Below are 13,028 nucleotides of genomic sequence, written 5' to 3'. Positions count from 1 at the left end.
GTTTGTGTCAAATCAAATCAGAAATGATTGTGCTGGGCATGCTGTAACTGTCTTAATAGTCATCGTATAACTCGGAAACAGGCCCTTCAGCCCAACTGGTCCATGCTGACCACAGCATGCTCCCTGCCAGTTCCAGCTGCACGTATGAAGCGCATAATGTTCCCCCTTCCCCTGCATATAGTTATCCAAATGCCTTACAAATGCTGCAATTGTACCTGCCTGTAGCTCATTCCCGGTACTCACCATCTTCTGTGCGAAGAAGTTACCTCTCAGTTCTTTTTAACTCGCTCTCAACTTGTACCTGTGGCCGGTAGTTTAAGGCTCTCTAACTATGGGGAAAAGGCTTTGACCATCCACCTTATCCATACCATCACAATTTTATCAATTCTACGATATTTGTCTTATTCTCCAATAAATAAAGATCTGGTGAGGCCAACAGTTCTCTATAACTCAGGCTTTCTAGTTCAGGCAGCATCTGTGTAAATTCCTTCTGACCCTCTCCAGTTTGACAAAGTACTTCCAGTGCCAACATAACATGCCCACAATTCACTAGTCCTAACCGTACGTCTCTGGAATGTGAAGGGAACGGGAACACCTGGAAGAACCCACACGGTCACAGGGGAATGGACAAACTCTTTATAACCCCCATCATACAGCTGTAAGGCATTGCACTAGCCGTTACTCTGCTGTTTCACCCCAGAAATTACATTCACTCTGATGACATGTACTGTAGGAAGCAAAGCGAATGTGAAATATTTTCCTTCATGTAATCAAACAAAACATTTCAGCTTTGCAGGCGAAGAATATAGGCACTTACTTGTGTAGACAGATTTTGTCACAAAGCTGCTGTTCAAATTCTGAAGAATATTGGTAAGAACAGTTATGGTGTAATTAGTTCCAGAGCTAAGATTAAATATAGCTGATTTATTTTCTTCTTCTCTATAAGTTGTACTATTTGATGCTTGAGTCATTTGGTAGCTGACAATAAAAGTGTATTCTCCCAGATTCATGTCTTCTGGTCTCTCCCAGCTAAAATGAAGTGATGAATTAGTGACAGCGGTCACTACTATGTTTCTGGGTGGTGAAGGAACTGTGAGAGAAATAAAATTACATCATGATAAATATTGTTTGGAAAATGAATGCAATTTACAACCTTTCACTGTGTCATGAGCAGAGTTCCCTAAAAATTGTTGATGGAGCTTTCCATGAACTAGACTGAAATACCCTCAATGGGCCAGGGGGAATTGTCAAGTAAAAGGAATGGAATGATAACAGTGCTTCAAAATCACTAGCATCAAGTCCAAGATCAGATTTATAGTTAGAAAGGTGAAAAATCATCTTATCCTCATCTAGGTGAAAGGGGTCTTTACAATGAGCTGAAAGCATTGTACTTTAAACATAAGTATATAAGAAATGGCATAAGAGTAGACCATTCATCCCCTGAACATCAATTTCCTGCTTTCTTCATTACGCAATGTGCATAAAATTCCAATAATCTGCCCTCCAACTTTTCATCAAATGGAATGTTTTGGCATTTGGACTATTTGGTTTTATTCTCCAAATTCTATTTAAGCCTACTGGGGTTCCAGTTCTTGAAGTCCCCTTAAATTCATTGAGTCTGTTCTAATGCTCCATTCAAATTTACTGGATCCCTGTCCCCACACTCTGTGGTGAACTACATATACCTGTCTGGACATGACCCCCCCTGCTGACTGCTCCTGTGGCTCCTCCAGCTCCTCCCACAGACTGTGGCTCCTCCCACGGACCCCGGTATAAAGGCGATTGGAGGCACTGCCCCGGCCTCAGTCTCCAGGATGTAGTGTGGTGGTCATTTGCTGCTTGTTCTTTCTTCCAGCCAATAAAAGCCTATATCTCGCCTCACGTCTCCGAGAGTCATTGATGGTGCATCAATTTTATTGGCTGGAAGTTTTAAAACATGGAGAGTATTTTACATCCGGAAAAATTCGACTTGGACCCCCAAGTTCCAGAAGCAGCTCTTGCCTTTGAACTCTGGCTTGTATGCTTTCAATCATACTTGGAAATGATTCCAGTGACTGAGCCTGCCACAATGTACAAAATCCTCCTAGCCAGAGTAAGTCCGAAAGTATTCTCCCTTATGAGAGACCTGCTGACCTACCAAGGGGCACTGGACGCCCTCAAAAGACTGTACCTGCGGTCGGTGAACACCATCTACGCAAGACATCGCTTAGCGACACGGCGACAGTGACCCGTTGAGTCGAGTGGGGAGTTTCTCCAAGCCCTACAGACACTTGTGCGGGCTTGCGACTGCAAGGGACTGATGGCGGAACAACATTCGGAGCTGCTGGTAAGAGATGCCTTCGTTACGGGGACCAGGTCAGTGTACATGCGCCAGCGGCTGCTGGAAAATGCCGATCTTACCTTACGCTCGGCGATCGAGACGGCCAACATGCTGGAGGCTGCTTTGCACAACACTGACACTGTCCAGCCGCACAATCCCCTGCCGGTTCCGTGGACACTGCAGACCCGCCACCCGCAAGTGAATCCACCACTTCTGCTGCCAGTCACGAGTCCACAAACTCCCCGAAACCGACCACAGCTGCTGCCAGTCGCAAGTCCGAGCAGTGTTACTTCTGTGGACTTGAAAAGCATCTCCCGAAAACGCTGCCCGGCCCGAGAAGCTATCTACTTCAGCTGCGGAAAGAAGGGCCATTTTGCCAAGGTCTGTAAATCTAAACCATGAGCGGGGTCGGGCAGCGCCGCGTGTGAGGCATGGGGGCCGCCATCTTGCTTGCCCGCCTCATGTGAGGCATGGGGGCCGCCATCTTGCCTGCCGCTTTGTGTGTGACAGGGGGGCGGCCATCTTTGTCGGCGCCACCTCACCCCGCCCCGATCCACGGGTGCTTACCGGGCACCAAGATGGCGGTTCAACTCTGGCCTCCATAACCCTCGACCAAAGCGCCCCACACCAGTTTGCAAGGTTAACGATGGACATCCTGGCGGAGGGGCACAGGACTAGCTGCCTGTTTGACAGGGGTAGCACTGAGAGTTTTATTAACCCGGACACGGTGCAACGCTGCGGACTCGTGACATGGCTGGTAAGCCAGAGGGTCACCATGACTTCTGGGTTGCAGTCCACAGACATCTGGGTGGGTTGTGTAGCGACATTGGTGGTGCAAGGCAGAGAATATCGGGACTTTGTGCTACTCGTCATGGCTCAACTGTGAGTGCCTGTGCTACTGGGGCTGGACTTCCAGAGCCACCTCAAAAGTGTGACTATGGCATATGACGGGCCCCTCCCACCACTCACTGTCAGGAATCCTCAGTTTTGTGGGACTTCATCATATACCCCACTACTGACCACACATACACACACTGACCTGCACATCCCACCCAGCACCATGCTGACAGCTGTGCTACTGACACCATTTGCAGCCTCTCCACCCTCAAAATCCCTCCCCCACCGCTGTTCACCAACCTAACCCCTGACTGTAAACCTGTGGTAACTAAAAGCAGGAGGTACAGCGCGGGGGACAGGGCCATCATTCAGTCGGAGGTGCAGCGGCTGCTCAGGGAGGGGATCATTGAGCCAAGCACACGTCCTTGGAGGGCCCAGGTGGTTGTTATTCGGACTGGGCAGAAAAATAGGATGGTCGTGGACTATAGCCAGACAATCAATAGGTTCACGCAACTTGATGCATCGCAGATATAGTCAACCAGATAGCTCAGTACAAGGTGTACTCAACCATAGATCTGAAATCCGCTTATCACCAACTCCCCATCCGCCCGGAAGACCACCCCTACACCACCTTCGAGGCGGGCGGCAAGCTCTATCACTTCCTGCGCGTCCCCTTCGGTGTCACAAATGGTGTCTCTGCCTTCCAGAGGGAAATGAACCGGATGGTGGACCAGTGCCAACTGAAAGCTACATTTCCGTTCCTGGATAACATCACCGTCTGTGGTCACGGCTGGCTGGATCACAACACCAACCTCCAACGATTTTTCCAAGTGGCCAAAGTCCTGAATCTTACTTATAACAGGGACAAGTGTGTGTTCGGAACCACCCGACTCGCTATCCTTGGGTATGTTGTGGAGAACGGGGTCATTGGCCCTGATCCCGAATGTATGCGCCCCCTGTTAGAACTCCCTCTTCCCACCACTCTCAGAGCCCTCGGGCGGTGCCTGGGCTTCTTTTCCTATTATGCCCAACAGGTCCCCCATTACGCAGACAAGGCCCGCCCCCTGGTCAAGTCTACCACATTTCCCCTCTCTGCTGAGGCCCGCGCGGCCTTCAGCCGCATTAAAGGGGACATTGCCAAAGCAACGATGCATGTGATGGACGAGACCATTCCCTTCCCAGTAGAGAGTGATGCCTCTGATTTCGCGCTGGCTGCTACCCTCAATCAGGCAGGCAGGCCAGTAGCATTCTTTTCTCGTACCCTTCAAGGCCCTGAAATTTGGCACTCCGCGGTGGAGAAAGAAGCCCAGGCCATAGTGGAAGCTATTAGGCACTGGAGGCACTATCTCGCCGGCAAAAGGTTCACCTTGCTGACCGACCAGCGCTCAGTTGCGTTCATGTTCAGCAACCAACAGCGGGGCAAAATCAAAAATGATAAAATTTTGCGGTGGAGAATAGAACTCTCCACCTACAACTATGATATCCTGTACGAGCCTGGAAGGCTCAATGAGCCCCCTGATGCCCTATCCCGGGGAGTGTGTGCCAGCGCACAGCTCGACCAGCTATACGCCCTCCATGCAGATCTTTGCCACCCTGGGGTCACCCGACTTTACCATTTCGTGAAAGCCCGGAACCTGCCGTACTCCCTTGAGGACATCAGGACGATGACCAGGGACTGCCAAGTTTGCGCTGAGTGCAAACCACACTTCTACCGTCCTGAAAAGGCGCAACTTATCAAGGCCACCTGCCCCTTTGAGCGACTGAGGGCTGACTTTAAGGGCCCCCTTTCCTCTACCGACTGCAATGTCTACTTTCTCAACATTATCGACGAGTACTCGCGGTTCCCCTTTGCCATCCCCTGCCCCGACACCACTGCCACGTCCGTCATAAAAGCCCTGCACCAGCTCTTCACTCTGTTCAGATATCCCTGCTATATCCACAGTGATAGAGGGTCCTCCTTTATGAGTGACGAGCTGCGCCAGTACCTGCTGGCTAGGGGTATTGCTACTAGTAGGATCACGAGCTATAATCCCTGGGGTAATGGACAGGTGGAGAGGGAGAATGCCACAGTGTGGAAGGCCACACTTTTAGCCCTTAAGTCAAAGGGGTTGCTGATCTCTCGATGGCAGGAGGTCCTCCCCGAGGCACTCCACTCTATCCGCTCCCTGTTATGTACGTCCACCAATGCCACCCCTCATGAGCGCCTATTTTCTTTTCCCAGGAAGTCTGTCACCAGGACCACCCTACTGGCTTGGCTGACATCCCCAGGGCCAGAGCTGCTCCAGAAACATGTGCGGAGCAATAAATACTCCCCGCTGGTCGAGAGGGTTCACCTACTACATGCAAACCCCTAGTATGCCTACGTGGTCTTACCTGATGGGCGGGAGGACACGGTCTCCGTCCGCGACCTGGCGCCCGCAGGAGCAGCAGACCACTACCCCAAACACTGCACGGTAACTATGAACCCTGTACCCGAGGTGACACCGCACACACCAAGCCCTACACAGACTCCTCACAATACTCCCATACCGGGCGCCTCGCACACACATGAGGGATCACTGATGCCTAGACGGCTGACACCTCCAGTCAGGCAGAACCAGCGCAACTACCATCTCCGGTGCAATCACCACCGGCTCCTGTGCAATCACAGCCGGTGCTACGTAGATCGCAGCGACAGATTCGACCACCTGTTAGACTTAACCTGTAAGAAACTTCGCCCCATGGGGACTCTCTTTTAAAACAAAGGGGGGGGGGGGGTGAATGTGGTGAACTACATATACCTGTCTGGACACGCCCCCCCCACTGACTGCTCCTGTGGCTCCTCCCATGGACCCCGGTATAAAGGCGATTGGAGACACAGCCCCGGCCTCAGTCTCCAGGATGTAGTGTGGTGGTCATTTGCTGCTTGTTCTTTCTTCCAGCCGATAAAAGCCTATATCTCGCCTCACGGCTCTGAGAGTTATTGATGGTGCATCACACTCCCACAAAACTGATTGAGCATATTTTATGCTTCCTTAAAATTCTCTAGACCCCATTCCTGTGCTCACTTTAATATCATGCAGGAACAATTTTCCATGCTCACTCTGGACTCACCGGTATCCTGTTCTCACGGTTTGTCACCAGGCCGCTAGTTCCTGTACTCCCTTTAAACCTGTCTCCTCACTGGGTAATTTATTATATTATTGTGTCACTTCTAAAAAGGTGAAATAAAGTATGTTGGGTGGACTACTATGAGGAGGAACATACAACAGAAAAGAAAGTCTGTCCATTGGTGTGGCACACATACAGTATTGAGAGTGCTGGATTATTATAACTTTTAATATTACTTAAAAATCTGTCATTCTGGAGTGAATACAGCTCTATCTCTAGAGGTCTCTGCAGTCTCTCAAAAGAGAAATGTCTCTTCCTGTCAGTCAAAAATGAGAGCTCCCTTATTTTAAAACAATCCCCAAGTTCTAGGTACTTTCTCTAGGTCTAACAGCCTCTCAGCAACTTACGTGTTCCCACAAGATTACGTCTGCTGCTCCAATGAACACAGGCTAAATCTATTAACCATTCTTCTCATGTTATTCCCTTCATTTTATGAATCATCCACGTGAACCTTCCCTGCACTGCTCCAATGCACATACATCCTTCCACAAGTGCAGAGGACAAAACTGTTTGCATCATTCCAAGTGTGGTCTTACCAACATGCTATAAAGTTGCATCAAATATACCCCCTACCATGAAAGATAACATTTCATGAACCTTTGTAACTGTTTGATGAAACTGTATGCTGTACTTTTGTTTCAGATTCTAGAATTTCTACATCTCTTTGTAGATTGTATCTAAACAATGATTTACATACTTCTTCTTTCTTCCAGAGTGGATAAACTCACATTTTATCCTGGGGAACTAGGGAAATGCTGGGCCGTTTTACTACAATGCTCTGGTTTTTAACAAACAACCAAGTACGTAGAGCTCGGAAAGGTCAAAAATTGCGTCGTCATGGGATTGTTATGAGGGGATGCCTGAGCATGGGCCACTGCGATCTGGGTCAACCGGCCAGAGGTCTGTTCCTCCTTCATCTCTGAAATGAGGATGACACGGACAGCCTGGTCTCCTTGGTCTCTCTAGCCACTAGGCTAGGTAATCGACTTCGAGAGCGTCTGAGAGAAAAGACCGGTCACCCCATTCCTCGGGTCATTACACGACCCACCTTACCATCTTCAACCAGCCCTAACCTGTCTCTCCCTTCCGTTCCTTGCAGAGCTCCCGTTCCTACTGTCCTCACCGTGATACAACAGTTCTCCAAGACTGTGCACTTTGTAGCCCTCCCTAACCTCCCTTCTGCTCAAGAAACTGCAGACCATAGTAGAAGAAGGCAGAATCATGAGAGAGGTGATCTCACCCTGCCAAATACAAAAATGCTATACCCTATTCCCAGTTCCACCGCCTCCGCTGCATCTGCTCCCAGGATGAGGCTTTCTGTTCAAGGACATCTCAAATGTCTTCTTTCTTTAAGGATCGTGGTTTCCCTTCTGCTGTCATCAATGATGCCCTCACCCTCACCTCCTCCATTTTCCGCAGTTCGGCCCTCATCCCATCACCACAACAGGGACCGAGGTCCCCTTGTCCTCACTTACCACCCCACCAGCCGCCGGATCCAGCATATTATGCTCCACAACTTCCACCACATTCAACACAACCCCTCCATTAAGCACACCTTTCCCTCTCTAGCCGTCTCTGCTGTCTGCAGGGATCAGTCCCTCTGCAACTCCCTGGTCCATACGTCCCTCCCCACGGATCTCCCACCTGGCACTTATCCCTGCAAGCAAAATTGCTAACCTGTCCATACACCTCCTCTCTTACCACCATTCAAGGCCCCAAAGAGTCCTTCCAGGTGAGGCGACACTTCACTTGTGAGTTTGTTGGGGTAATCTATTGCATCTCGTGCTCCCGGTGCAGCCTCCTCTACATCGGTCAGACCCGACGCAGATTGTGGGACCTCTTCGATGAGCACCTCTGCTCTGTACGCCGTAACAGACAGGATCTCCTGGATGCCACCCAGTTCAACTTGGCTTCACGTTCCCGTTCAGATATGTCCATACATGGCCTCCTCTACTGCCATGATAAGGTCAAAATCAAGTTGGAGGAGCAACACCTCATATACCGTCTGGGTAGTCTCCAGTCCCTTGGCATGAACACTGAATTCGCCAACTTCCGGTAATTCCCTCCTTCTCCCTTCCCCCATCCCAGTTTCACTCTGCCTCCTCCTCCAGCTGCCCATCACCTCTCTGATGATTATGCCTTCTTCTACTACACAGTGCTTTCACCTTTAATTCCTTCTTCACCTTTCCTGCCTATCTGCTCGCTGCTGCCCCTCCTCAGCCCTTGATCATTCCTGATTGGTTTTTAACCTGACCCCCAACAGCCTTCTCCTTTCCACCTTCCCCCCACCTTCTTTATAGCGCCCTTGCCCCCCCCCCTCCTTCAGTCCTGATGAATTGTCTCAGCCTGAAACGTTGACTGCTCGTTTCCACGGATGCTGCCCAACCTGCTGAGTTCCTCCAGCTTGTATGTTGGATTTATTCTGCTTGGCAACATCCCCATCCCCAATAATTAAATATTGAATTGGGGTCAAACAATCAGTGTTAGTGAAATACTGGAGATCAAATTCTTCAATCATTGTGATTTCATGTCTCAAACCTGGCAGTCAATGCTTAAGAACGTGTTCCACATTTATCATTTCTAATACAAAAGAAATTCAATTAAAACTGTTCTTCACACTTTGTACATACCTGTTATACCCTGCACATTGGCAGAGGTAACATTGAAGGGTCCACTGCTTGTAATCACTGTGACATTGTACACACGACCAGGTCGAAGATCAGTGAAAGTTACAGATGTGGAATTTCTACTGCTGACTGTTTGTACTGACGTATAATTTACACCTTGAAGAGTGATAAAGAACAGCTCCACGTTTCCAGGTGGTGGAATCCAGGAGACAGACAATCTATCCACTGTCCCATTGCTGCTAACACTGATGTTTGCTTCTGGTATCTGTACAGGTTCTGTGGGATGAAAGAAATGATGGGATTTTCCAGGAGGTTTCAGACACAGAACGTAACGTGGTGTAAGGTAATTATGTTCATCACAGAATAGGACCATCTCAGCAGATGAGAAAGATATTGAATTTAGTTAAATTGATAAGGAGTAGTTGCAAGGATTATACAATTAAAAACACTCAAAACATGAAGTAAAAACAATGGCAGGAAGTTTGCAACAGATTCGGTAGCATCTGCAGAGAGAATGATATAGGTCAGACTGAAAGGAGGACGTCGATACCGCAAGCTAAACGTGGGATCTCAGTCTTTGGTTTCTAGCACAATTGCAGTGAAGCTCAGAGCAGGAATGGGACAGAATATCAAAGTGACACACATTTAATAAGATTGAGAAGAGGTGTTCAGGACTTTGATCTTGTGTTCTTCAGTGGAAATTAATGATTTATACAATTTACTATAGAGGGAAGCCACCTTCTGCTGTACTTACTTGTGTAGCTGGATACTTCTCTGGAATCAGACTGGACATTGGCTACAAGTGTGATAACGGTGAAGGTGTAGTTGGTTCCAGCGGTCAGACCGCTCACAGTAGCATTTTCAAATTTTACAGTTTCATTTTGAATGATAATGGCAGGTTCTGAAGTTGTTTTTGTCACTACCAGATAGCGATAGTCATCTTTATATCCTATTGGTTGTTCCCAATTCAGTGTTATGGAGTCAGTGCCAACATAGTCAACTTGTAGGCTGTTCACTACGTTTGGTTCTGTTGGGGAAAATAAATTAATTTTGCTGATTATCTTTGAAAACCAATTGCTGGTGATAGATGTATTTTATGAACTGAGAATAGCTCAGATTTGATGGTTAATGTAAAACAGATGGTGGTAAGTTTTCATTGTACTTCTGCATCCAAACCCATTTTCATGGGCACTCGTCTCCCCACCATTGAGGAAATCTTCAAAATGCTTTGCCTCAAATGGTGGCATCCATCATTAGGAATGCTAACCATTTTGGACATGCCCTCTTCTCATTACTATCACCAGGAAGGAGTTGCAGGTGACTTAAGACACACCCTCAATATTAAGAAACAACTTCTTCCCTTTCACCATCAGAATTCTGAATGGTCCATGAACGCATGAACACAACCTCAATATACCTTTTTTGCACTATTTATTTAATTCATTTTCATTGGAACTCAGAGTAATTTTTTTAATGCTTTCAACCATTGTACTGTTACAAAACAACCAATTTCAAACATACGTCAATGACAATAAACCTGATCCTGATTCTGAGCTGTGATCTCAAAAGCTACCCCTTAAATGCATACTTGCTGCACAACTAAAGCACTTCTTAGCTACTTTCTATACCATCGCCTAAGTAATGCTCCTGAACGACAGAGACTATACTATGTGTCTTGGTTCACAAACAGGCTCTTGATAGTCCAGGTCAACTATATCACTAATTGTAAATGCAAAGAGTCATCAAACTTCCCCGTGCACTCCCTCTGCTCCCAGGCAATGTGCAAAAGTAATGCTGGAGCAAAGTTATTTGGAAGGCCTGTCCTGTAAACAGACCATTGTTCAGTGCCAGAAATATATCATGATCTAAACAGGTGGGCGAATGGTGATTCTTTTTTACAGCTTAAGACTTATTATATTTCTTACCTTGGCTTCCTTTCAAATGGAAGCATCCACATCCAACTTTGATTGCTGAAACTGATGATTAGTTTGGCTGCTAAGTCTAAGCATCAGTGGAGAGAGATCTCAGATGTCTGAGATCTGATGAATTGCATCCATCCCAATTTAGTACCACTTCCTTTTTATCAACCTTCAGGTGAATGGTATGCATCTACAGCCAAGAGGCATGCTTTGTACTGAGTTAAACTTGTGTACATTAATCTTACTGTAAGAACACTAATGGAGTTTCCTTTTTTTTCCATAGACTTTTCAGGTTTCTGTAATTGCAGAACCCAGTCAACTTGAATTGGCAACAATATCTCCTTCAGAATCTCCATCAGCACAAGTGCACCACAAGTCTGTGGGCTTATTCGCCTGTTCCATTCCCTTTATGCTTATGACTGTGTGGATAAGCACAAATTCAATGCCATATTTACGTTTGCTAACAAAATCACTTTGGTTGGCTGAGTCAAAGACGAATCAGCTGAGAGGAGGGAAATTGAACATCTTGGTGAGTGATGGCACGGTAACAACCTCTCACTCTACATCGGCAAGGCCAAGCAAATAATAATTTACTACCAGATGAAACCGAGGTCCATGAGTCAATCCTCAATGGGGATCAGGTGCGGGGAGGGTCAGCATCTTTAAATTATTTGTAGTTTTCCGAGGAGCAGTCCTGGGTTTGACACATATGTGCCATTACAAAGAAAGCCTGGCATCACCTCTATTTTCTGAGAAGTTTGTGAAGATTCAGCGTGTCATCCAAAACTTTTGCATTTTTCTACAGTGGAGTTTATATTGACTGGTTGCATCACAGCTTGGTATGGAAATAGATATGGCCCAGTCCATCACGGGTAAAGATACCTCCACTCTTCTGCACATTTATACGTAGTGCTGTCGCAGGAAAGCAGAAACCATCAACAGGGACGCCCACCATCCAGGCCATGTTCACTTCTTGCTGTTCCCATCAGGAAGGTGGTACAGGAGTTTCAGTAGCTATACCACTGAGTCCAGGAGGAGTTATAAAGGAAGAAAACAGGTTAATAGAAGAACGTGGGGGGAAAGTCATAAATTGGAGCTGTTGTCAGAAGAGGGAAGAGAGGTTTTTAGTCTCAGCGTTGATTTCAGTTAATCATGCTAACTGGCAGTTGAGTGAGCCCCGAAATAAGGAAGTATGTAGCAGAGTGATTTTAAAAAAATAATTATTTATTAAATTTTAGAAATGACAAAGAATAAATGTAGTAGTAAAATAGTAAGAAAGATAATATTAACCCTCCCCCCTCCCCTTAACCCTCCCTCCTTAACCCTTATCTAAAGAAAGAAAAAAGAAAGAAGAGAAAGATTACCTGGATATCGGAGGATCCCCACATGCTCCATGGAGTTCAAAATAATTTGATATTTATTTTTTACTTTCCCCAATTACTATAATTTTATCTTCAAAGGACCTATGTATTTAATCCTATCTTTTGTAACCCAATCTCTCTTTAATTTCTTATGTTCTCTTTCTGTTAAACGTGTTTCTTGTAAAAAAAAAAGCTATATCTCCTTTCATTTTCTTAATATATGTTAAAACTCTTTTTCTTTTCACAGGTCCATTAATTCCATGAATATTAAAAGTTAAAAAATTAAGTAAATTAATCATTTATAGTACTTTGGGAATTCTTTAAAATTCCCCATGTTGCTATGAGTCTCTCCCCAATCATCCAGGCAAAGAAGAAGAAAAATAGGAAAAAGATAACTAATATATAAGGGAAAAAACCAACAAAATACCCCCCACTAATGTGGCGAATAAAAAGAACACAACATTACCCCCCCCCCCCATTTTACGGGTAATGGCAATTGCCATGATTGTACACGTGAAACTCGCAGCTATCGATCAGGAGCTCCCCCAGCTCCCCCGCAAAAAAAAGAAAAATATATCAATAAAGAAAAGAAAAAAAATTAATGTCTCTGCTCTCAATTAATACTCCTCGACCCTTCTTTTTTCTTATAAATGTCCATCAGGTCCAACCTTATTTCAGTCTTCATCATTAGTCCATTTCATTTCAATAATTCTTTAGTCCTCTTCATGGGCATCAGGTAATTCTTGTACAAATTCCACTGCTTTCCGGTAGTCAATGAAGAATCTTCTTCCTCCATTATCCAGGAAAATTATCA

General features: G+C 46.2%; 1 protein-coding gene across 1 annotated transcript in view; it reads right to left on the bottom strand.

Moving 5' to 3' along the window:
• Positions 1–13,028, bottom strand: part of LOC132397544 (uncharacterized) — a 215,824-nt gene that overhangs the window by 51,771 nt on the left and 151,025 nt on the right. The window contains exons 48-50 of the mRNA XM_059976370.1: positions 9,689–9,961; positions 8,938–9,210; positions 818–1,090 (exon numbers count right to left, since the gene is read on the bottom strand). Of these exons, the coding sequence (XP_059832353.1) occupies positions 818–1,090; positions 8,938–9,210; positions 9,689–9,961 (819 nt within the window). The remainder of the gene's footprint in view (positions 1–817; positions 1,091–8,937; positions 9,211–9,688; positions 9,962–13,028) is intronic.

Source organism: Hypanus sabinus, chromosome 7, assembly GCF_030144855.1.
Source record: "Hypanus sabinus isolate sHypSab1 chromosome 7, sHypSab1.hap1, whole genome shotgun sequence".
NCBI lineage: Eukaryota > Metazoa > Chordata > Chondrichthyes > Myliobatiformes > Dasyatidae > Hypanus > Hypanus sabinus.
This window is presented reverse-complemented; position numbering and strand designations above follow the sequence as displayed.